Source organism: Hypanus sabinus, chromosome 8, assembly GCF_030144855.1.
Source record: "Hypanus sabinus isolate sHypSab1 chromosome 8, sHypSab1.hap1, whole genome shotgun sequence".
Lineage (NCBI taxonomy): Eukaryota > Metazoa > Chordata > Chondrichthyes > Myliobatiformes > Dasyatidae > Hypanus > Hypanus sabinus.
Window position 1 is genome coordinate 117,167,740 of NC_082713.1, and position 22,210 is coordinate 117,189,949.

The 22,210-nt window shown below is 39.1% G+C and overlaps 2 protein-coding genes across 4 annotated transcripts in view; one reads left to right on the forward strand and one right to left on the reverse strand.

Annotated features, from left to right (window-relative positions):
* LOC132398364 (GLIPR1-like protein 1) overlaps positions 1-22,126 on the forward strand; it is a 37,844-nt gene extending 15,718 nt beyond the window's left edge. For 2 of the 3 annotated variants that reach the window (XM_059977675.1, XM_059977676.1), the window contains exons 2-6: positions 7,033-7,281; positions 10,232-10,347; positions 18,697-18,776; positions 18,875-18,901; positions 18,988-22,126. In XM_059977675.1, coding sequence (XP_059833658.1) covers positions 7,033-7,281; positions 10,232-10,347; positions 18,697-18,776; positions 18,875-18,901; positions 18,988-19,088 — 573 coding nt within the window. In that variant the 3' untranslated portion in view covers positions 19,089-22,126. Of the gene's footprint in view, positions 1-7,032; positions 7,282-10,231; positions 10,348-13,626; positions 13,758-18,696; positions 18,777-18,874; positions 18,902-18,987 lie in introns of those variants that run through there. The other variant, XM_059977677.1, reaches the window with a different exon arrangement.
* On the reverse strand, positions 15,399-17,953 carry LOC132398362 (uncharacterized). Its single transcript, XM_059977671.1, has 2 exons — positions 17,880-17,953; positions 15,399-17,601 (listed from the first exon to the last, which is right to left on the reverse strand). Exon 2 carries the CDS (start codon positions 17,433-17,435, stop codon positions 15,399-15,401), a length of 2,037 nt encoding a protein of 678 aa, XP_059833654.1. The 5' UTR covers positions 17,436-17,601; positions 17,880-17,953.
* Positions 22,127-22,210: the final 84 nt, after the last annotated feature.

Genomic DNA, 22,210 nt, shown 5'->3' on the forward strand with positions numbered 1-22,210 from the left:
AACAGGGCAGGCAACTTATGTGCAAAAGACAATAAACTGTGCAAATAGAAATGGAAGATAAAATAAATAATAATAAATAAACAAGCAATAAATATTGAGAACATGAAATGAAGAGTCCTTGAAAGTGAGTCCATACAGTAGGTTGTGGGAACAGTTCATTGATGGAGCAAGTGAAGTGATGTTTCATTGAAGTTGCCAAATGTTGGTCATGGAGCACATCAACTTCTGGAGAAATAATTTGGATTTGCTCCAATTTGTCTACTGTCACAATAGGTCAATAGCAGGCACTGTTTCATTGGTTTTTCACTCACCTCTGCAACACTTGGACATCAGGAAACTTGTCATCAATTACAGCTCAGCAATCAACACTATCATCCCCTTGAAACTACTAAATATGCTCCAAGACCTAGGTCTCAATAGCTTTATGTGCAGCTGGATCCTTGATTTCCTCACTTGCAGGCCCCAGTCAATTTGGATTGGCAACTTCACTTGCCCCATCAATGAACTGTTCCCACAACCTACTATATGGATACTTTCAAGGACTCTTCATCTCAGTTTCTCTATATGTATTGCTTATTTATTATTATAATTCATTCTTCATTTGCACTGTTTATTATCTTTTGCACACTGGTGCAATCTTTCATTGATTCTTTTATGGTTGTTGGAGTTATTGAGTATGCTTGTAAGAAAATGAAACTCAGGGTTGTATATGGTGACATATATGTACTTTAATAATAAATTTACTTTGAGCTGAGCAACATCTCCACAATCACCATCAGCACAGGTGGAGCAAGGTTGTGTGCTCAGCTCCTGCTCTACTTGCTTTATAGTTATAACTATGATGCTAAGTACAGTTCCTGCACCATATTTAAGTTTGCTTAATTGTTCATCAAATCAAAGGTGGTGAAAAATTGGCATATAGAAGGGAGATTGAAAATCTGGTTGAATGCTGCCATAACCACCACCTTTCACTCACCATCAGATAAAACAAAGATCTGATTATTGACTACAGATGGAAGAAATCAGGGGCCCATGAGCCAGTCCTTATTAGGGGATTGATGGTGGAGAAGATCAGTAACTTTAAATTCCTTAACATATCAGAGGATCTGACCTGGGACCAGCACATAAGTGACATTTGGAAGAAGACACAACAGCACCTCTATTTTCTCAAAAGTTTGTGCAGATTCTGCATGTCATCTAAAACTTTGGCAAACTTCTATTTATGCAAAGTGGCAAGTATCCTAACTAGTTGAATCATGCACACACAATGCTGGTGGAACACAGCAGGCCAGGCAGCATCTATAGGGAGAAGCACTGTCGACGTTTTGGGCTGAGACCCTTCGTCAGGACTAACCAAAAGGAAAGATAGTAAGAAATTTGAAAGTAGTGGGGGGGGGGGGGGAGGGGGAAATGAGAAATGACAGGAGAAGACCGGAGGGGGTGGGATGAAGCTAAGAGCTGGAAAGGTGATTGGTGAAAGTGATACAGAGCTGGAGAAGGGAAAGGATCATGGGATGGGAGGCCTCAGGAGAAAGATAATATGACATATTTAGTTGTTTGCCTGTTCTCCATCTCCCTCTAGTGCTTCCCCCTACCTCCTTTCTTTCCCCTCCAGTCTTCTATCATTTTGCATTTCCCCCTCCCCCCACTACTTTCAAATCTCTTACTATCTTTCCTTTCGGTTAGTCCTGACGAAGGGTCTTGGCCCAAAACGTCGACAGTGCTTCTCCTTATAGATACTGCCTGGCCTGCTGAGTTCCACCAGCATTTTGTGTGTCTGTTGTTTGAATTTCCAGCATATGCAGATTTCCTTGTAGTTGAATCATGGCCTGGTATGGAAACACTCAATGCCAAAGAATCAAAAAACCTACTAAAAGTGGTAGATGTAGCCCAGTCCATCATAGGAAATGCGCATCTCACCAATGAGCACACCCACAAGGAATGTTGCTGCAAGAAAGCATCCATCATCAGGGACTCCCACCATCCTGGTCAATCTCTCTTGTTACTGTTGCCATCGACTGAGAGGAGCCTCAAATCCCACACCACCAAATCAGGGACAGCTATTACTATCCAGTCATCAGGCTCCTGAACCAGCATGGATTACTTCACTCACCTCAACTCTGTACTAATTCCACAACCTAGGGATTCATTTTTAAGGACTCTACAACTCACGCTCTCATCTATCTATCTATCTACCTGTTTTCTTGTATTTGCACAGTTTGTCTTATAGATTTGATATGTGTCAGTCTTTGTGTATAGTTTTTCATTGATTCTATTGTATTTCTTTGTTCTACTGTAAGACAATGAATCTCAGAGTATATTGTAACATACTATATTTGTACTTTGATAACAAATTTACTTTGAACTTTGTAAGGTGAGAAGTATGGAGTGACGAAGGGATCTAAGAGGACTTTTTTTCCACACACAAAGGGTTTGGAATCTGTAATGTGCTGCTTCATGAGGTGATGAAGGCAGGTGTTCATTTAACAAGCATCCAGACAAGCATTTGGATTATTAAGACAAAAAGGCTGGAAATCAAATGAGGGTAAATGGGACTTGTGTAGATAAGCAAGTACATGGAGGATTGAAGGGACCATTTCCATCTTGATTCTATGGCACTATTCAATAACCTGTTGAGAATGACAGGGCACTTCATGAGAAATGAGAAACAGGAAACACAGTTACTTTATTTTATTTAGAGATACAACAGAGTAACAGGCCCTTAAAGCCCAACAAGCCTGCAGTGCCTAATTACCAGTTAACCTACCAGCCCGTATGTCTTTGGAATGTGGGTGGGAACTGGAGCACTCAGAAGAAATCCATTGGTAATGGGGGAAACATACAAATTCCTTATTCTTATAGAGAGCTTTGAAATTTAACCCAGGTTGTTGGCAGTCTAATAGATTACATGCAAGGATGTAATCTTGAGGCTTTATAAAGCACTGACGAGGTCTCACTTGGAGTATTATGAGCAGTTTTGAGCCCCTCATCTAAGAAAAGATGTACTGGCATTGGAGAGGATTCAAAGGAGGTTCATGAAATGATCCCAGGATTGAAAGGCTTATCATCTGAGGAGTGTTTGATAGTTCTGGGCCTTTACACACTGGAATTCAGAAGAATGAGGGGTGAATCTTATTGAAACATATTGAATGTGGAAAGGTCTTGATAGAGTGAATGCATAGCAGATGTTTCCTATTGTGTGGATGTCCAAGACCAGGACACACCTCAGAATAGAGGGGTGTCCATTTAGAATGGAGATGAGCCAGAGAGTGGTGAATTTGTGGAATTCATTGCCACAGGTGGCTATGGAGGCCAAGTCATTGGATATATTTAAGGCAATGAGGTTGATAAATTCTTGATTAGGACATGAAGGGATACAAAGAAAATGCAGGAGATTTGGGCTGAGAGGGAAATGGATTGGCCAAGATAAATGGCAGAGCAGACTCAATGTGCCAAATACCCTAATTCTGCCCCTGTAACTTATGGTCTTATGACTTTGTTACGTACCCCGTAACTGGGTGTCTTACCAGCAAAGATTGAAGTGTCCATTGGAGGCTGGTGGTACTATTTTCAACAGTGTTTATTAGTAAAAATATACAAAACAATATCAATGCAAATATACAGATAATATACATTAGCAATACTAAACCTAAAAGTGTGGGTATAATAGTAATCAATAATAAACCAGCTCTATTGTTGTCTAAGGGGTAATGAATTGTCACATGGAAATATAAAGTTCAGTTCAGTTCATGCAGGCTGAGGTAGTTGTTGGTCGATGTGTTGGAATTGTTAGAGAAAGAGTGCGCAAACAGTAACAGCAATTGTCTTGCAAACTTTCCTTTACGATCTTGATCCGTCGATGAGTTGTTGCTGTGGCCATTCAAGTATGACCCCTCTGTCCTTTAGCTAGACCATTTTTCTGTGGTGGACTTGTCACCCAGGCAAGGGTGGACACACACACAAGCCCCTTGCTATAAACACTGAGTTAAAATTTACAGATCCTTCGTTCGGTCTCCGATGCCCCACACTTTCTCGTGGGTGTCTGATGTTCACTAGTGTGTCTCCTGGTGTGTCTGAAGGGTGTCACCCCAGACCTCACTTTTATCCCCACTCACGAGGTCTCAAGTGTCAATCAGTTTTGAATGACTTAGCCCATCAAACCAGTCCACTCCAGCTGTCCACTGAGGAATTTCAATGAACAGAATAGTACCAAGTAAACAATCCTTCTCCAAAAGACAATAACAGTAAATCAATGGCTCCTCTCCTCTCTTATCAGTAGCAGATGTTCCAACTTGTTTACCTCTTTATCAGTGTCTCTCTCTCTTTCTCTCTCATGAGCTGTTATCAGTAACAGTTGTCCTGGCATGTTTTCTTTTGTCTCTCTTACTCTCCTGTTAACAGCATCGAAATAGTAACGGTTTGTGATTCTCCAAAAAGGGGGGGGGGGGCATGGGCAACTCTGCACCCTTCCGCCCATCAGAGTTGTTCATCCTTCGTAACAACTCAAATTGCAAATATGACAAACAAGGCTACCTTAGATTAAAATACAATTTCTCCTCTTTGAATTATGGTAATACTCCATCTACATTAATGTTCGAATTACAGAAAATAGTGTGCCTGACAATGCAATCCATTCTGCCTACGGTATTTCTAGATCTGGTGGTTATTCCCTATGACCCGCACCTCTGAATGACTGTTTGTACAGTCGTATCTTCCATCATACATATTCTGGAATAAACTCTTTAAAAGTGTTGTCACCCCATCCAGTGTCTAATGTTGAGTGCCACAGTCAAACAAACAGGCATACACCCTTGACAATTGTTGCACATCTTGTCTCTCCCTGCCATGTTGGAAGGTCACTCATGTACTATTCTGAACTTTGAGGTTACTGGACGACCATCTGGAACCTACAATCCAGGACCCTCACCATTTCCTTTATGCTGTGACTCCAGCTGCCTTTCAAGCTCAGATCTAATTTGTTAGAATTGAAGTAGCTCACAATACTGAGTGAACACCGATTTCCCTTTTTTTGTAATTTTTCTTATTGAAGTTCATCATCAAACAAACATTTCCATAAGATGTATTTCAGACATTATACATATGTATCATATAATCATATATGTCATAAATCTCCACATAGTATTTATCTGAGGTATACACATAGAAAAGAGTGGAAAGAAAAAAAACAAGCAAAAGGAAAAAACTATGTACAAGTAGGGAGTGATTTTTTTTCTTAGAGAATATTCATTGATTTGTGAGAATAAAATCAGGCCTATGAGGCATTATGTAGTTAAACTATTTTTCTCAGTATGAATCAAATTGTTCCAGCTTATGATTAACAAATGTGCTGTTATCTTCTCCATTTTGTAAATGCCCAATGTAATTTCCATCCATTCATTTAAAGTTGGGCTCTCCTGTGATAACCATTTCCTAGTAAGAGTCTTTTTACCAGTCACCAACAGTATATTCATTAAATATTTATCTCTTTTCAACCATTCTCAAAATTATATGCCCTTACTCTCTAAGGGTATTTCACACTTAAAGATGTCTTGTAGGGCTTGTGTATCCCCCTCCAATAGTCTTTGATAACAGGGCAGTCCCAAAAATATGATAATGATTTGCATTTTGATTTCCACAATTTCGCCAGCAAACAGGGAGGTTACTATCATAGTGGGATTTCTGAGAGGGTGTAATAAAATATCTTATCAAGTTTTTCTATCCAAACTCCCTCCATTTCTGTGAACTGGTACACTTACATTGATACCTCCATATTATTGTCCATTCTTCCTCCGATATAATTATCCCTCCTTCCTTCTCCCATTTTGTTTTAATGTATGAAGTCGAATGTGTTTTAAGATTTGACAACCCTTCATACATGCTTGAAATGATTCTACTATCGCTAACTGAATTATTTGCTTTTCTAAATAGCTCTATCAAGCATGTACTTGCCTGGTTACATTTTTAAGCATCTTATTAACATATTGTCACATCTGTAAATACTGATAAAAATCTTGTTTTTCGAATTAGTGTTTCTCTTTAAACATTTCAAAACTGAACAGTGTTCCTTCTTTCATTATGTTGCAAAGAACTGTTATTCCTTTAGCTGTCCAGTCCTTAAATCTAGCATCCAATTTATTTGGTGTAAAATCTGAGTCATATGCACACCATTTAAGAACTGCAACATCTCCCTCTAGATTATATTTTATAGTAATTTTGAACACCGATTTCCATGGAATAAATGTTGATTTTAATAATGCTTATTAACTAATTAAACTAATATAAAACCCTCTTATGTACTTTATCTTCCCAGTTTAAATTAGACAGCAGCAGCTTTCCATTCTGACCAGATTCTTAAGTTTGGGATGCCTCATCTATATTTAGTTTGAAATCAAAAATTAAACTAAATTTATTATCAAAGTACATATATATTACCATATAGTGCCCTGAAATTTATTTTTGCAGTCATTCGCAATAAATGGAAAGAAACACAATTGAATCAATGAGTAACTACACACAAAGATGAACAAATATCTAAAGTGCAAAAGACACCAAACTGTGTAAATACAAAAAAGAAAAACAAAATAACAATACATAAATAAGAAATAATATAAAGAACATGAGTTGTATGATTCCTGAAAGTGAGGCCATAGGTTGTGGTCTGCACTTAATGTAAATTAAAAACAACATGGAAATAGTACTTTCCCACCCTTTATAAATTCCCATGAATGCCAAATTACTGATCTTTACAATTTGAAGTTATGTTCAATAGAAGCTGCACCCATTTTATACATCATACTTTTACAATGGGAACATAAAAAAATGAAAGCAAGAGTAAGTACAGTAATGTAATTTAGTTCCTTGCACTGACTCTGTCATTCATAAGATAATGGCTTTTACTTCATATCCACTTTGTTGTACTAACTGTATATCCTTTGAAACTCCTAAAATCTGAAGATCTGTCTTAAAAAGTTAGTTGAGATGACAAAAATATGCAGAAATATTTTAACATTGTTTTCCTTTTTACAATTCTAGACATGGGATGACGCTCTTGCTAAATCTGCAAGAGCCTGGGGCAAGAAGTGCATATTTAAACATAATCCAGCCTTGAGAAAGATTGGACAAGTACATCCAACCTTCTTCCCAGTTGGAGAAAATCTCTTTGTTACAACAGGCACTTTTCAAACCAAACAGGCTATTAAAGTGTGGAATGATGAAGTGAAGGATTATAATTTTGGAAAAAATAGCTGCAAAAAAATTGCTCTTTGTGGACATTACACCCAGGTAATATTTCTGTTGTAAACAGTTAACTTTGCATTGCTAAATGAGTAGAACTTCATCAAATATATACAGACAGAAAAAGACCATACTCAGCAGCATTTGTGGAGAGCAAGTTAATTTTAGGTTGATGCCTTTTCAAAGATCTTTATAAATGTTGCCTTATCAACTGAGTATTTAAGGGATATTCTGTGTTTATTTCAGATATATGGCATCTGTTGATTCTTACTTTTGCCACATTATATTTTTGGTTTCTTTTGCATCAGCTGCATTACAAGACTCCTGAGACTCAATTAAAACTCACCTTTGGTGGCCTGCAATCACGTTAGCTATTAAATGTCAAAAAAATGTAGGGCCACTTTGCTGATGTGAAGTGGTATTGGTTTGTTTATTTTAGATAAAGGTTCCTTGCCTTTATTTTAATATCATGGTTTTAATCTACTGATTGTTAGATTTCTCAAGCTTTAGGAAATCTGACCCCTGGAGACAGGCAGGAAAGATTGAACTTATGAGGTGGGTACCTTTACAGTACAGCATGTGAGCCAGAAGCATCAGAAATTAAATTGCAGATGCACCTGGAACAGACACGTTATCACACATTTCCAGTTTTCTTTGTAAGTTCTAAGTACATTTATTATCAAAAAAAATCATTTTCTCACATGCATTCACAGTAAATGCAAAGAAACACAACACAGAAACACAGAATAAATGAAAAACTGTACACGAGATGGACAAACAACTAATGTCCAAAAGATACCAAACTACAAATAACAAAATGGTTCAAAAACCTGATGATTGAGGAGTAATAACTGTTCCTGAACCTGGTGGTGTGGGTCCTGAGGCTCCTGTATATCCTTTCAGATGGCAACAGCAGGAAGAGAGTATAGCTTGGATGGTATCAAGTAGTCCTTCAGGATAGAAGATGATATGATTCCAGGTTTGTGGATTTTAAGGTGGCTGATGAGGTCAGTGTGAGATCCACAGACTGTATAACAGGGTGAGTGAGTAGTAAGGGGAGTGTCATAGCCCTTATACCATTTTAACTGGGTTTCAGCACGTTAGACAAATAAACCTGAGGTTCTCATTGTCAGCCAAATGCTTCTCCATTTGGAGTAACCATGAGCTAGGGGTTCCTACAAGTTGTTGGTGATATTGCCTTTTTGAGGACGCTTTGAGTCTTGAATCATCTCTGTCCTGTTGTAATAGAACTCAGAGTAGAGACAGAAGCACAAGAAGGGAATTGCAAAAATAGTTGAATTGATGAATTCAAGAGGAACGGGAGTCTAGAGTTGGACAAGTGTGAGACTCAGCCTACCTGACTGGCTGAATGGTGGGGCTGAGGGAATGCTGATCCTGCCAGTACGTTTAGAGGATTTTATAGAGGCAATGTTGGTGGTATCCCCCTAGTGCTATGAAGTAACTGCTGTAAGTAATCCATATATCAGAAACATCTGGAGAGCAGTAATCACCTAGGCCTTAAGCTTTTCATACCCTTTCCATCCATGTACCTATACAAACTTCTCTATCATGTTCAAATTGAATCCACATCTCCCACTTCCACTGGCAGCTCGTTCCAAACTCTCACCGTCCTAAGTGGAAAAGAGTCCCCTCAAGTTTCCCTGCAACATTTCACCTTTCACCCTTAATCCATGGCCTCTAATGCTGGTCTTACCTAAACATATAACAAATATAACAGTTAGAATTAATATTTTGCATGCATACATTTGACATCAGGTGAATATAGTGGGTGGTTCATTCAGCATTATTTGAAAAATCATTTTAAAATTGCTAGAAATATCCAGCAGGTCCCACATTTTCTGTTCCTCCACCATCAGATTTCTGAAAGGACATAAACTAACCGACGAACTGTACCTTACTATTTTTGCTCTAAGATATATAATATATAGTAATTTATAATTTCTATTATGTATTGCTGCTGCTAAACAAATTTCATTACAAATGTCAGTGATATTAAACCTGATTCTGATTCTCAGTAGCTGTGAGGTATTAACTGGTATTTCAGGTTAACTATATTTTCTTTTTGAATATGAGAGTTTTTTATTTTATATTGTTATTGGGTAGAAAACTTCTGCTGGGCTGCATTCAGATTAATATAAATGGTTTGCGAATTCAACTGAATTTCAGAAAATGTGGATATTCAATGATAAAGTTATCAAAAGAGAATTACTTGGTGGCTACAAATTTTACTTATAGTTTACATTTTCAATTTTAGATACACATTTGTGATTTAAACAAATCAGTACTGTTTATTTCACAATATTTTTTTCAAACACAAGTGAACTATGTCACGTTGGCATCATCATCATTAGACCAACTTAGTGGTCTGACAGGTTTGTTTTTGTTCTGTGTGCTATGTATGGATCCTGCAGAGATCCAAATGAGGGGAAAAGAACTGTAGTGGTTTCTGACAAATGTTTAATCAGAATTAGAATTAAAATCGGGTTCATTATCACTGATGTACATCATGAAATTTGTTGTTTTGTGTTGGCAGTACAGTGTAATATATTAAAAACAGTTACAATAAGAAATTTATAAAATATTAATGTATTGCAAAATGAGAGTTAAAAGTGGAACCAATAATTTTTCTATCCTTAAGATAGATAGATACTTTATTGATCGCATAGGAAATTACAGTGTCAGTGTGGCAATACAAGTGCACAGAAGTAGAGAGAATAAAAAATCAGTTACCACAAACTGTGTAACAGGAGGGGGTCATCACTTCCCCGGCTATAGATTGACTCATGATAGAACCTAATGGCGAAGGGTACAAATGACCTCAAGTAGAGTTTTACGGAACAGCGCAGTTGCCTTAGTCTTAATTTACCATATACAATATAATGTACACAATGGTAGTACCTTCATGTATGATAAATAGATCAAACGTTAACAGAATGAATAATGTGACAGATGTTGAAAGACTGATCTTATTTTTCAGGTTGTCTGGGAGAGTACATACAAAGTCGGTTGTTCTGTTACTAACTGTCCCAGTGGAATTAAGCACTTTAGACCAAGAGGGCCAGCCAAAATATTTGTGTGTAACTATGGACCAGCGTAAGTTTTCCAAGTATTTTTAAACAATAATTTAATTTGAATGTCATTGCTTTCTTTCAATTGTAAAGTTAAGTAGATACTAGAGCAATAATTTAGATGAGAAACTGAAGTTATTTTTAAAATATTAAACACTTACCAGTCATAGCATTGTCACACGAAAAGGCAATAATTCTTAATGTTTCAGTTTACAGGTGACCTTGAATCAAGCCAGATATTTAAAATAATTACCATTGTTCAAATTACTACCCTTTTGAGCCTTGTATAACCATGTGTAAAGTTGAATTGAAAAAGTATTTCTGACCACTTAAAGGAATTTTTAAGTTGTGAGACCTTTCATCTGGACTCAATTCAAAGGATATTTTAAAACTCAAAATATCGACTGTGTATTTCCCTCCACTGAGTCACAATAGCACCTTCTCTGTTGTTCCAGATCACAGCATCTGCTGTCTATTTTGTTGTACAACTTGTGTTTCTTTTGTGTCTGCTGCTGTACTGTTCTCATGATAACTGCTTTTAGGGTTACCAGTGTTTAAGATCATCACTGTACTTTCTGCATTCAGCTTTGTTCCTCACTTTATTATGACCTTTCATATAAGGCTTTGTTTTATTTGTCACATTATTATTTTACTCATCCACCAAACTACCTCTGGGTGCCTTTTCTCACATGGAAATGTACTTACTGTGTGCTTCTTTGAAGGTTTACCATTATTGATCAAAATTTGATGCCAGTCTTTTGCACATTTGAGTTCAAGTTTATTGTCATCAGTGTGTGTGTGTGTGTGTATATAAGTTTTCATGCTTTATTGTATTTTATTGCATACTTTATCACAACATTGAATCACAGTGAATTTAATTTGGCTTTTTGACACTGTTCAACAGAAAAGACTTGTGTCAAAGTGAAAGCAGATTTCTACAAATTGGTCTAAATTTATTACAAATAAACACAAAATAATTGATTGCATAATTACTCTCCTCCTTCAAGTCCGTATTTAGCAGATGCACCTTTGGCAGCAATTATAGCCTTGAGTCTCTGTGGATGGGTCTCTATCCAGTTTGCACATCTGGACTCTGCAAATTTTCCCCATTCTTCTTTACAAACTGCTCAGTTCCATCAGATTGCTTGGGAATTGTTAAGTGAACAGCTCTATTCAAGTTCAGCCACAAATTCTCAATTGGATTGAGGTCTGGACTCCAATTTGACCACTCTAGGACATTAACTTTGTTGTTTTTAAGCCAGTGCTCTGGAGCTTAGGCTTTATGCTTGGGGTAATTGTCTTGCTGGAAAACAAATCTCCCAAGTCACAGTTCTCCTGAGGTTTCCCCCCAGGATTTCCCTATATTTTGCTGCATCCAGTTTACCCTCTACCTTCACAAGCCTTCCAGGGCCTGCTGCAGTGAAGCATCCGCACAGCACAACGTAGCTACCATTATGCCAAAGATAACCTTTAGTCTGATGGGTAAAAAGCCCAATTTTGGTTTAATCAGACCACAGAAGCTTCTTCCAGCTGACTTCAGAGACTCCCACATGCCTTCTGGCAAGCTCTACCGAGATTTCATGTGAGTTTTTTTTCCAATGGTGCCACTCTCCCATAGTGCTGTAACAGGTGAAGCACTTCCAGCAACAGTTATTGTATATGCAGTCACTTCCACCTCAATTGCAACTCCTACAAAGTTGTCATAGGTCTCTTGATGGCATCCCTCACTAGTCCCCTTCTTGTACAGTCACTCAGTTTTTGAGGATGGCCTGCTCTAGCTCTAGGCAGATTTTTAGCTGTGCCATATCCTTTCCATTTGATGACTGTCTTAGTACTACTCCAAGAGATATTCGTTGACTTGGAAATGTTTTTGTATCCATCTCCTGACTTATGCATTTCAATAACCCTTCTCATGGAGTTGCTTGGAGTGTTCTTCTATCTTCACGGTGTAGTTTTTGCCAGGATACTGACTCACCAGCCCTTGGACCTTACTGGTGTACTTCTATTACAATCAGTTGATACACCTTGACTGCACATGGTGATCTCCAATTAACTAATTGTGTGACTTCTAAAACCAACTGGCTGCACCAGTGATGATTTGGTGTGTTATATTAAAGGGGGTGAATACTTGTGCAATCAATTATTTTGCATTTTATATTTGCAGTTAATTTAGATAACTTTGTAGAGATCTGTTCTCACTTTGACATAAAAGAGGCTTTTTCTTTTGACCAGTGTCAAAAAGTGGAGTTCTCCAGGACCTCACCTGTGCCTAAAGAGGATACAAAAGGTCAAGGCCCCAACAATCTCATCTCCTTATTTCTTTGTTCAAAAGAGGAATAGGGATAATCCCGAGAATTATAGACCAATGAATCTTATACCAGTGGCGGACAAACTACTGGAGAGTATTCTTTGAGATGGGATTTATGAGGATTTGGAGATATAAGCCTGATTAGGGATAGTCAGAATGGCTTTGTTAGGAGCAGGGTTGTGCCTCATGAGCCCGATTGAATTCTAAATGTGGGTTGTTGAATGGACTTCCAGGGGTGGTGGTAGAGACACATGCATTAGGGACATTAGGGAGATTCTTAGATATGCACATGGATGATAGAAAATTGGAGGGTACATGGGGGAGAACTGTTAGATTGATCTTGGAGTTGGTTAAAAGATTAGCACATCGTGGGCCAATGGGTCTATACTGTACTGTGCAGTTGTCACAAATTTATTCAGAAACTTGTAAAAACAAACATGTCATATTACTTGGTCTGATCATGGATCTTCTGAGGACAGCCCTGTCTCTTGAGAAGAGTGGTCTGCACTATCATTGGGCATTTGGGAAAGGGAAGTCACATAACTTTACTGCTCTCTCCCATATTTCCATCCTCAATGGTAATGCATGTGTAACGTTCTCCTTCGCGTGTCACGAACGCCGAATTTAACGTCGAGATAAACCACAGTTAATAAGAACCAGATCGCAGCAAGATTAACCATTTACTGTTCACTCTTCACATTAACATATGGTGAAAACTGTTGATAAAACAATACAAGATTGATACAGTATTTGTTCCTTCCTTAATATCACATTTCAAGTGTAAATACTTGCAAAGGTGACTATAACTACATTACACTAAGGTGCAGTATACAGGGAGAGTTTACCTGCTCCATTGACTACTTTAAATACACTTCCATGCAAACTATCCGCGACTCTTTAACTAACGAAAGCATAAACATTATCTACCGTCGTTACTTCTAACAGGATCGGCATTAACATCTTAGTTCAATATATCGATTATCTATTAACTTACAGCGTTGCTCTCACTGTGATTTCTCATGCCTGCAAAACTGCTTCTGCTCAGGTGAGCCTCGTGGAAAGCCCCCACCCTTGCGCTAATTTCAAACCGGTGTTTTCCCACAAGACGCGGCGAAACCGGATGTGACGTCATCGCATGCCGATATATTTTACATGCAATGAATATACTTTAAACACTTCTAATTCTAACTAGAAAATACTATCGAATGAATTACTAAGCGGAAATATTATAAACTAAATAACTGTCGTAAAGACAGCACACTCCCCGCTTGACCTTCGTAAGGTCACAATGAGCAGAGTACAAACTTAGTCTCTTAATCAGTCATTGGGTAGAAGTAGAATAACTTCTGTAACTGGCCTTTGGTAAATTTTCACGTCGCCTTGGTCGGTAGTCTTCAATTCGATCTTCCTGACATGTCCATCCTCGCTAGGGAATGTAGCAGTGATTCTGGCCATTGGCCAGCTGTTGCGGGCGATTTGCTTGTCCCTGAGCAGGACTAAGTCTTCAACTTGAAGATTCCTTCGGGGTTCTGTCCACTTTTGTCTCTGTTGCAACAAAGGTAGATATTTTTGTCTCCAGCGAGGCCAGAACTGATTTGCCAGAGCCTGGACTTGTCTCCATTGCTTTGTGTACAAATCCTTGTCTGAGAAGTCTCCTGGTGGAGGAGGTGCTCCTGCCTTCTGCGTAAGGAGCGTTGATGGCGAAAGTATAAAGGGGTTTTCTGGGTCAGAAGACACAGGTAGGAATGATTGTGCGTTTATAATGGCTGTGACCTCTGCCATTAGGGTGCACAGTACCTCGTGGGCCAATCGGGTGCGTTGCTGCATCTCAGGTTTCCTTTTCTGGGTTTTCCGTAAGGACGTGAACCGCTTGACCGCTTGCTCTGTTATTTGGCAACCGCTGGCGTGGTTCTCTGAAGGGTAGTGGGGCGACCCAATTATTTGCTTCATCCCTGAAGACTTTGGTGTCCATCATTTTTAAGAAGAAGACGTCTTGAGCTGATGGAGCAAGTTTATTGTCATACTTCGTTTGAGCGAAGACTGACTGGCCCAGCGACTCGTCGCTTGCCTCGCGCTTGTTAACGCCTTGTTGTGCTTCCTTGATATACATGGAACTTGTGCAGGGTTGAAAAATCGAATGGCGGCCACTCTCTAGCACATTGGTCTTGAGTGTGTCGACCGTCGGTTTGTGTACGTCACCGAGACACACCTCTCCTATCACCACCCAGCCCAGATCCAGACGTTGCGCGAAGGGGGCGTCGAGTGGTCCATTGACCTGCTGCCTAACCTTGTGTACCTGGATAACATCTCTTCCTAATAGCAGGAGTATTTCCGCTTTCGGATCCAGTTCTGGGATGTGTTTGGCGATGTGGTGGAGATGCGGCTGGTGTAGCACCGCACTTGGTGTCGGGATCTCAGCGCGGTTATTCATGATTTCATTGCACTCTAAGAGCGGAGGGAGACAGATGACGACTTTACCATCCAGGGACTCGATCTGGATGCCTTCTGCCTTCCTTCCTTGGGTTTCCATGTTACCTGAGCAAGTTTTGAGGTAGTATGGGAACCGCTCACTCTCAATGTTGAACAATTTAAAGAACTCTGGACTGACTAGTGAACGATTGCTCTGATCGTCCAGAATCACATAGGCTTTGATGGCCTTGTCTTTGGCTCCTTTAGGGTACACCTTAGTGAGGCAGATCTTGGAACAAGAACGACTTGACTGAGCTTGACCGCAAACTTCTGTACAGTTCGTGCTGACAGCTCTTGACCTAGTGAGCCTCTCCCTCCCCGCCGTCCTGTTGTGGGGGTGAAGGAGCGCTCTCGGTTTGCGGTGACAGGTCGGGATGCATGGCCCCGACGTGATCTGGGCTATCACATTCTGGACACTTCACGGCGATCGTACACTCTCTGGCGAGGTGAGAGGTTGAGGAACAGCATCTAAAACATATTCTTTTCTCCTTGAGAAGAGCCGTCCTCTCTTCAAGGGGTTTTTCCCTAAACATTCTGCATGCTTTCAGGGGGTGAGGTTTGTTATGCAATGGACAATACTTGCCAGGGTCGTTGTTAGTTGTAAGGGCTTCGGTCTTGAGCACTGACACGGATTTATCAATGTTGAAAACATTCGAAGAGGATCTACCTGGCTTGGTGTAAATCGAACTGCTTCCTGGACCCACGAGGCTAGGGTCGTTTCGCCTCTTCGCCTCCTTGCGCACAAACTCAGTGAGGTGCTTAAAGGGAGGAAATCGACCACCGTGGTCTTCCTTGTACTCTGAGGCAACAGTCAGCCACTTGTCCTGCAGCCCAAATGGAAGTTTGTCCACGATTGGTCTAATCCCGGATGGAGTATCTAGGTATACTAGACCAGCTGAATAGCCATCTTCTTTGGCGCCTTGGATCTCCATGAGTAAATCTCCGAATTCTCTTAACTTAAAGTGATCTTTGGCTGACACCTTAGGAAAGTTTTCCAGACGACGATATAGCGCCGCTTCAATAATGTCAGGGGCCCCATATCTCTCCCAAAGTCTCTCCCACGCTTCGCTTAAGGCTAGCTCGGGTTTGTTGATGTACACTGAACGCATGCGTCTCACCTGGTCGCGTGATTCTTTCCCCAGCCATTTCGCCATAAGGTCCAACCTTTGGGTTGCACTGAGCTGGACCCCGTCGATCACGTTGGTGAATGTGGAGTGCCATGCATGGTAATTTTCGGGTTTATCGTCAAACTGGTACAGTCCCGAAGTGACGAGATCCCGTCGTGCTAAATACTGCAGCGTGGGATCGGCTGTAAGCGGCATGCGGGCTGGAGAAGTACGTTGGCGCCTATATGACTGAGAACGCACGTTTCTCATGGAATTTGCCATCCTGGATTCGACCTCCGCGTCTCTTTGCATCAAACTTTGTAAGTTTGGTGTCAAAGTATATCGGTTGTCAGCTCTTTCATTCTTGACTTCATCACGGAGCCGCGAGGGTAAATTTTCTTCCTCTCTTTCATTCTTGACTTCATCATGGAGCCGTGAGGGTAAATTTCCTTCCTCGTATGGATGTGATGCAATCGTGACTCTCTGAGGTTCCTCGTAGCTGGGGAAGTTATCGAATACGTATGGAGAGGGGAGACGAGCCTGCCTGTCTATTTGAGATTGTACATAGTCGCTTGTGCATTCCAGCCTGGTCCTTTCTAAAGTAGATCTTGCTTCAGTCAGATCACGCGACCCTTCAGCTTCTTCTATGTACTTTGTTTCCGCCATGGCAGCTTCTTCTTCTCTTTCTAGCTGCAGCACTTGCAACTCTGTCGATATTTTTGCCATTTCCAACTGGATTTCGGCTTCTCGGGCGGCCTTTTCGGCTTGTCTGGCGGCCCCTTCTCTCTGGATTTCGGCTTCTCTGGCAGCCTCTTCTCCTTGTCTGGCGGCCCTTTCTTTCTGGATTTCGGCTTCTCTGGCAGCCTCTTCTCTTTGTCTGGCGGCCCTTTCTTTCTGGATTTCGGCTTCTCTGGCAGCCTCTTCTCTTTGTCTGGCGGCCCTTTCTTTCTGGATTTCGACTTCTCTGGTGGCCTGTTTCATTTTCAAAACTGCTTCTTGTCTGGCGTAACGCAGTCGCACCTTGGCGGCTTCTGCCTTGGCTCTTGCCTGTGTGGACTTACTTGATGTCGTTCTACTGCCCTTGTCGCTGGGCGCCATCGACTTGATCCCGGATCGAGCTGACATTGCAGCACTTGGAACACCTGATGACGCCTGGGTGGGCTTACTTGGTGTCGGTTTACTGCCCTTGTCGCTGGGCGGCGTCAACTTGATGCTGGATCGAGCTGACATTGCAGCACTTGAAACACCTGATAATGCCGCTTTTTCACTGTAATGTTCTCCTTCGCGTGTCACGAACGCCGAATTTAACGTCGAGATAAACCACAGTTAATAAGAACCAGATCGCAGCAAGATTAACCATTTACTGTTCACTCTTCACATTAACATATGGTGAAAACTGTTGATAAAACAATACAAGATTGATACAGTATTTGTTCCTTCCTTAATATCACATTTCAAGTGTAAATACTTGCAAAGGTGACTATAACTACATTACACTAAGGTGCAGTATACAGGGAGAGTTTACCTGCTCCATTGACTACTTTAAATACACTTCCATGCAAACTATCCGCGACTCTTTAACTAACGAAAGCATAAACATTATCTACCGTCGTTACTTCTAACAGGATCGGCATTAACATCTTAGTTCAATATATCGATTATCTATTAACTTACAGCGTTGCTCTCACTGTGATTTCTCATGCCTGCAAACAACTTCTGCTCAGGTGAGCCTCGTGGAAAGCCCCCACCCTCGCGCTAATTTCAAACCGGTATTTTCCCACAAGACGCGGCGAAACCGGATGTGACGTCATCGCATGCCGATATATTTTACATGCAATGAATATACTTTAAACACCTAATTCTAACTAGAAAATACTATCGAATGAATTACTAAGCGGAAATATTATAAACTAAATAACTGTCGTAAAGACAGCACAGCATGTGTAAAGTTAAAAGGTTAGGTGACCTATCATATCATTGTATATCTACATATTTATGGTTGTCTTTTTCTTTTCATGAATGAACTATCATTTTGTGGTGTCCTGATTGCTTTTCAAGTGAAATTTAAAAATTGTTTTAAGTTTTTAAATTACAGGTGAGCTTTGTTATGACTGTTTGGGTAACAGAAATTCATCCTTACTGATTTCACAAATTGCTACCTAAAATCCAGCATCACTCATGGAATTGGTGTTACTTTATTTTCAGCCTGTGTTTCTTGGCAAGTGCATATTTTGTGACTTCACATTATAAATAATTATAATGGGAATAGTTTCCTGGGAATGCAAACCCTCCATAACACAGAGATCATCTACATTATTTTGATATGAGTTTCTTTGAATTTCCTTAAGTAGATTCACATGTCCCTAAACGTTGAAAGGTACATCTGATATTGAACTTACTTTGCTGTTTCTTGTAACTTTGTAAAATTGCCATACGTAATTTTATGAACAATTATTTCTTTCCATCCAACTCTTTTTTTGTTTGCACGCAGTGGAAATTTTCATGGAAGACGTCCATATACATCAGGATCAGCTTGTTCAGCTTGCACCATGTGTAGTGGCAAGTTATGCAGTAAGTTAAATAATAGTCTAATACTATAATTGCATTGAAGTTATTATACAAGTTGATCTAAGTGCAAACTGTCACAATTTATTTTTTTCTTTTATTAGCTGATGCAACCCATGAGAAACTCAAAAGTATGTATTTTGTATTTTTTATATTTATAATTTTTTGTCAACTTTGTACAAATTAGTTAAACATTTCCCCCTTTTTTGTTTGGCAGAGTACCCTCATTGGAATCCAAACTTTGGATCAGCCTCTATTTCCTTGTATGATCAACTAATATTTCTTATCACTATAATTTTAATATATACTCTACAATAATCATTTAAATGTAGTTTATCTTTTCAGGATATTTTGGTTGAAGTTGAGAGGGTGCAAAGTTTTGGTTCGTTAATATTTTTTGGCCAAAATGTATCTAAATGCATCATACTTTCAGTACAATTTCATCATCACCTTTCAACTTTTTGCAAGGCATATCCATCTAATAAGCAAGTCAAACACTGGCAAAACTAACAATTAAAATAATCCTGGTTGATAGGCTAAACCAGAGATTCCAACTGGTGATCTTAATTTGATCAACAATCTGTTCAGAATTTTCTCTCCTCCATCCCAAGAAAAATCTCTTCCATCTTATCTACTAAGATTGTAGTTTTCTAAATTTGAATCTCTGCCCAAACATCATTCAGAGTAATAACTTTTTGTTAAGGTTGCAGAAGAAAAAGTTAGTTACTACTACACATGATATGTTGACATTTAACAAATGCTAGCATTTTGTTAATGCTGGCAAAAGAGAAATTGCCAAAGATAATTTGATTTCAGTCAACCAATAAATATTAGTCAGAAAATTCATGAAAATCCTGTCTGCACTTTTGATTACTTTATGTCAGATTTTGCTGAACTCCATTTTACTAATCTTGAAGGAGATCATTTGATAACCAAAACCAGTGATTTGCTGGAAAACAAGTTTAGCTCAGAAAACAAAACACTGACATTCAGATTTGCTGCATCTACAGCATTTTCAGCATTACTTGATGGCCCTATCTTAAAAGGAATAATTATGAATGAGTCTTATCTATGTTTAACCATTTATTGGAAACATTACTTTGCCAGTTGAGTGTAAGCTTGCCAAAAGTAAACAACTGAAATCACAAAGTATAAGAGACCTTATGAAAATATAAAATTAAACATCATACTGGCAGACGAATTGAAATACCCTAATGTGAGCAAATAGGATAGGCATCACAGGTTTTCATACTAAATTTTGAGGTTCTCCAAGTATATTCAATTTCAGTAAGATTCTAAATGTATAACTTCAATTAAAATACAGATTAGCAGATGACTAACTTCCTATTCTTACCCCTTGGGGAGGTAATGTTTATATCATCTAATATAATTTCTGCCCAGAGAATGTTAGTCAACCTTCTGTAACTTTGTTTAAAATGTATCTATATATTGAACAGTCAGGTCAGTACAGATAAATTAAGGACACCATAAATTGATAAATGCATTAATTCAACACTTGCTATTTTATCCGAGCATTTCAGCATTTTTGGGTAAATTGCTAATTCCAGAATCTGTAGTAGTTTGCTTTTGCATTAATGCACTATATGTTGGAAAATTGCAAAGAATCTGTTGATAACTTACCACACCCTCAGCTTTAAAATAAACAATGCTAATTTTTCACCATATTCTTCACTTTAAATAAACTAATGCTGATTACTGATAGCTCAATAGTAAAACACAACAGATGCTTGAAATCTGAAATGAAACATGAAGTGGCTGTGAACAAGAAGAGGTTGAAATACTTAGCATGTCAAGCAGCATCCATGGTGAGGTTTAATATTATCATTTCAGATCACCTCAGATTTCTCCCTTGTAACACATTTACTGCGTAATCAATTAAGAATTGCCAGCATTTTCTTAGACCCCTATGTCAGACTTGCAATTAGTGTATCAAAGTCTTACAATTAGATTAAAAGCATTTGGATCTTGCAAAGCACATAAACTATGCCAGAAATTGTAAAGCTTCACTGTTATTGCTAAGTCCTACATATTGATACTCTGAACTAATAGTAAGCCTCACTGTTTCAACCCAACAGTTTGGAACCAGCTTCTGAAAAATCAAACTTAACATTAGTCACTATTGTAGAACAAAAGATAATCGTATTGGCCATTTTTTGTACACCACAACAGTGGGAAGTTAGAACCAAATTCCACCCCAGCAGGGCATGGTGAAAAAAATTAACGCTATGTTTACTATACATTTGCTATTCTAATTACCATCCTTTTGAAATTGACAGTGTTTGATGTTGCTGAGAGCAATTTTATGAAAATTAACATTTTCGACTTTGATGTTGCAGACAATATTTAAAGACATTGAATTTTCCATAATTGAGTAATGCATACTATTTGTGAAACTTAGCCTTGTGTACCAGCATTACTAATAAAATAGTTCCACATTTCTTTATGCCATTTTTTATGCATCATAGTAAATGACAAAATTTAGTTGCCATCACTGATTCCCTTGCATGTCTATCCAGTGCTTGGTTAAATATTTAGCCTGTTTTGTTTTCTTCTATGCACATCATATTTAGTTTATACCAACCCATGTTATTTAATCTGTCTTATTGGCCACAGGAGTATTACCAAGTACTGGTTCAACTGCATGAACCAGCCACATACTTCAAACTCAATTGCTGAACTCGTTTCCACTTTTCTGTGTTTGTTGGGTGTTCTTCCATCATCTGACGTGGTGGAAAATACGATCCGGCTTTAGTGAGCGTGAAAGTAGCCTATATCAATAGTTCGACCATGCATCTCATAAGTAAGTTACTCCTTTGTTCCAGAAAGGTATTAGGTATAACCCTGAGAATTATACTTGCATCAGTGGTGGGCAAATTATTGGAGAGGATTCTTAGATGCAGCATTTATGATCATGTAGAAAAGCGCAGTCTGATAAGGGCTAGTCAGCATGGCTTTATGAGAAGCAAGTCATGTCTCATAAGCCTATTGATTTCTTCCAGAAAGCGACAAAACAAATTGATGAAGGTAGAGCGGTGGATATGGTGTATATGGATTTTAATACAACATTCAACAAGGTTCCCTGTGGTAGGCTCATTTAGAAAGTCAGGAGGCATGGGATCCTAGAAAATTGGCTGCATTAATTCAGAATTAGCTTGCACACAAAAAGCAGAGGGTAGCACTAGATGGAGTGTATTCTGTTTGGAGATTAGTGACTAGTGGATTCTGCAGGGATCTGTTCTGGGAACCCCTGCTTTTTGTGGCTTTTATAAATGATTAAGATGAGGAATTGGAACAGTAAGTTAGCAGGTGACATGAAGGTTGGTGATATTGTGGAAAGTGTAGAAGGTTGTCGCAGGTTACAGTGGGATATTGACAGAATGCAGAGCTGGCTGAGAATTGGCAGAATTGGAGTTCAATCT

Bases quoted from the DNA above. Each gene is read 5' to 3' on its own strand.
- LOC132398362 (XM_059977671.1), bottom strand. From the start codon at position 17,435: ATGTCAGCTCGATCCAGCATCAAGTTGACGCCGCCCAGCGACAAGGGC.